Source organism: Lissotriton vulgaris, chromosome 4_1 (assembly GCF_964263255.1).
Source record: "Lissotriton vulgaris chromosome 4_1, aLisVul1.2, whole genome shotgun sequence".
NCBI classification, from domain to species: Eukaryota; Metazoa; Chordata; class Amphibia; order Caudata; family Salamandridae; genus Lissotriton; species Lissotriton vulgaris.
The window spans coordinates 1811919153-1811922810 of NC_141691.1; the positions used below are offsets into that span (position 1 = coordinate 1811919153).

Below are 3658 nucleotides of genomic sequence, written 5' to 3' on the forward strand. Positions count from 1 at the left end.
GTTATTGCATCGTTCATGGTTTAATTATCATTTTGTATTGTGTTCCCTTTGAGCGCTGCTTGCGCTCGTTCATATTTGATGTCTTTGAGCGCTGCTCGCTCTCCTTTCCTTTCTTTGCCGGTCCCGTTTTTGGACCCGTTTTATTTCCCCTCTCGCGCGCTTTGCTGTTGGTCTCTCCCTTTGCGCTCCTCAGCTAAGCTGCTTTCCTTACCGGCTTGTCTGCCGAGGCTGCTCTGTGTGACGCCTGTTCCTCTGCGGTATCGGCTCTTTCTCCTCACGGTTCCCGCCCCCAGGGGAGTGTTTTCCCTCTTTCTCAACACGTCCACACCCCTTTCCAGCTGTAACCCTTTCCTCACTGCCATTTCGTTTTTGCTATGGAGGTTTCAAGCTCCCCTGAGCTTGATAATGATGAAAGTGAAACTTTCAAAAATGACCTCAGCCATTTTATTAATTCTTCTGTAGAAACAGCTGTGGAAGCTTCTATGAATCGTGTTTCCAAACACATGGAGAATTCTCTTATGAGTCTTATGACCAAAGCTTTGGCCCATTCTGCGGGGGAAAGCAGAAAGCGTAAACTGGTTTCTTACTCTACTATATCTAAAAGTGTCTCACTTTTGAGTCGCGAGTTGTCCTCGCATTCGACTGAGGGCGCGGTCCCTCCCAGGCCTCCTACCACGGAGGGGTTTAAAACTACTGTGGGAAAAAGTAAATCCAAAATTAAAAACGTGGAGGTTCCTAAGAAGCTGGTCATTGATTCCATCCCTGACATGGATGATGATGATGATATGGGTGACACTGCCGATTTGGCATACCTCTTTCAAATTGATCCTCCTTCTCCCAAGAAAGCTAGACTTGATGCTTTTGCGTCCCAACCCGTGCTTGACTCGGAAGGCAATCCTATGTTTTACCCCTCTTCTATCCGACATCCTAATTCTACAGAATGGTTCCCCACCCCCCATGTGGGTGAATATATCTCCTCAAAACTCCGTCTTCCCTTAGACAAATCTGTCAGAGCAAAGCTCAAGTCCGAATGCCCCAAGCCTTCCTTACCTTCTCACATTACTGTCACTCCTTCCATTGATCAACCTCTCCTTACTTTGTTCTCGAAATTTGGCAAGGACCCTCGCAAGGGCGTTGACAGAGCTTGGTCCATTTGTCAGGACAAATTATTGGATGTTGTTGGTCCCTTGGCCCGAGTGCTGGACATGGCGGAGATGGCCCTCCTAGAGGGTTCTGACCTCGATCCTGAGGAAATTTCATTATGGCTTCAAAGATCCTTTTGCCTTTTGGGCAATGCTAATGCTGCCATTATTCATGAACGCCGCAAGGGCCTGCTGATCAAGTTAGATCCGAAGTTGGCAAACCTAGCTTCCCAGGATCATGGTGTGAAGGCGGATGGACTTCTATTTGGTGATACCCTTGTCAAGGACCTCAGCTGCTATGTCTCTACCTTTGCCTCTCTAGACAAAGCCCAATTCTCCATTAAAAAAGTTTTTGCCCCTCAGGTTTTTGGCAGGGCCGGCAGAGGCAGGAACCGCTCTTCCGGCCGAGGTTATCAAAACCAAGGTTCCAGAGGGGCAGCCAACTCCGGCTATCAGGAATACAAGCCACAGTTCTTCCCCAAGCAAGGTCGTGGCTTCTGTCGCCATGGACAAAAAGGCTTCCACAACAGCAACGCCAATACTCAAGGTAATCCCCTCACCTCCAATCGGAGGTCGTCTGTCTCTATTTCTTCACAAATGGCGCACTCTCACAGTGGACCCTTGGGTCCTCAATTCTGTCCAAGGTTATCTCATAGAATTCTAAGCTCCTCCTTTCCAGGATACTTTTCCTCATCCTCTGTTTTTTCCGCAGACGTAGCTCTGCTAGTTTCACAAGAAATTCAAAATCTTCTTATCAAAAGAGCTATTCTAAAAGCTCCTTTCGATCCATCAGGTTTCCTAAGCTCTCTCTTTTTGGTCCGGAAAAAGAACAAAAATGTTTGTCCTGTGATCAATCTCAAGTGGTTCAACCAGTTCGTGGTTTATCGGCATTTCAAGATGGAGACCATTATCCATCTCAGGGACACCTTACGTCCATCAGATTGGATGGTCAGACTAGACCTGCAAGATGCCTATCTCTCGATTCCCTTTCACGAATCTCACACGAAATATCTTCAATTTCAGTGGCTCAGAGTCACCTACCGCTTTTGTTTGCTTCCTTTCGGTCTTTCTTCCGCTCCTTGGTGCATCACCAAGGTGATGAAACCTGTCGTGTCTTATCTTCGGTCCCTAGGTATTCGTCTAATCATTTATCTGGACGATATCTTGCTCATGCACACTGACAAACAGTCTCTTCTTGCCAACCTCGGTGTTACTCAGTCTCTTCTACTCGATCTAGGCCTCCTGATCAATTCAGAAAAATCCATGCTAGTCCCATCTCAAAGTATAGAGTTTCTGGGCTTCCACGTAGACTCTTCCACAGCTTCACTTTATCTTCCACAATCCATGGTTGCAGCCATTCGAACAGAGATTTGTCACGTTCTCCAGCTCTCCGAAGTGTCTCTTCGTTCTCTTGTAAGGTTAGTGGGCCTTCTATCGGCGTCTATTCAAGCCATCTTCCCCGGCCCTCCTCTTTATCGCGCCCTGCAACGTTTAAAGATAAGACATCTACGCAAAGGACTGGCGTATTCTGATCTCATTCAGCTAGACCTAGAATCTCGCCTCAAACTTCAATGGTGGATTGAACATTTAGATGCGTGGAACGGAAGAACGATCTTCGCAATGGTCCCAGATCTTGTCTTAGAATCAGATGCCAGTCTGTCGGGTTGGGGCGCCCAATGTGGTTCAATCTCGACTGGAGGTACATGGTCTCCATAGGAGTCGTCATTGCACATCAATTGTTTAGAGAGGCTGGCAGGCTCCTTTGCAATTTGCAGTCTGGCAAAATACAAGGCAAGTTGTTCCATTCTTCTTCGGATGGACAATGTTTCTGCGGTCCGCTACATAAACCATCTTGGTGGCACAAAATCCAAACCTCTTGCAGAACTTGCAAAGAGCCTCTGGGAATTCTGTCTCCAACACAAACTGTCCCTTCGGGCGGAGTACCTGCCAGGCAATCTCAACGCCATTGCAGATTGGCACTCTCGTTATCTTTGAGATTCAAGTGACTGGAAGCTTCTTCCCTCCGTCTTTCTTTCTCTCTCCCAGAAATGGGGCCCTTTCTCTATCGATCTTTTTGCTTCCCGTCTTAATTCCCAACTTCCCACTTTCTTCAGTTGGCGACCGGATCCTCTCGCTCTGGCGACGGATGCCTTCCTCCAGGACTGGTTCCTTCACCTCAATTATGCTTTCCATCCTTTCCTGATGATCAACAGGGTTCTAGCTCAAGTTCGACATCAGTCGACCTCCTTGGTTCTTCTGGCTCCTTTTTGGCAAGCTCAAATCTGTTTTCCTTCGCTCCTGGAGCTGGTGATGGACTTTCCGGTTCTTCTTCCTTTCAGCGAAGATCTTCTAGACCCTCAGGGTCTTCCCCACGCCATGATCCAGGACCGATCCCTGGTTCTTTCAGCATGGAAAATTTCCGGTCTTCCTCTTCTGACATCATCGTTTCACAGGAAGCTTCACTCTTTATCAGCAAGGCTTGGGCTACGGGCACATCCAGAGCCTACAAGTCAGCT

At 47.7% G+C, this 3658-nt stretch overlaps 1 protein-coding gene across 1 annotated transcript; it reads left to right on the top strand.

Annotated features, from left to right (window-relative positions):
• Positions 1 to 374: 374 nt before the first annotated feature.
• On the top strand, positions 375 to 2858 carry LOC147724590 (uncharacterized). The gene has a single exon (XM_086918067.1). The coding sequence runs from the start codon at positions 375 to 377 to the stop codon at positions 2856 to 2858; it is 2484 nt and encodes an 827-aa protein (XP_086774193.1).
• The last annotated feature ends 800 nt before the right edge of the window (positions 2859 to 3658 follow it).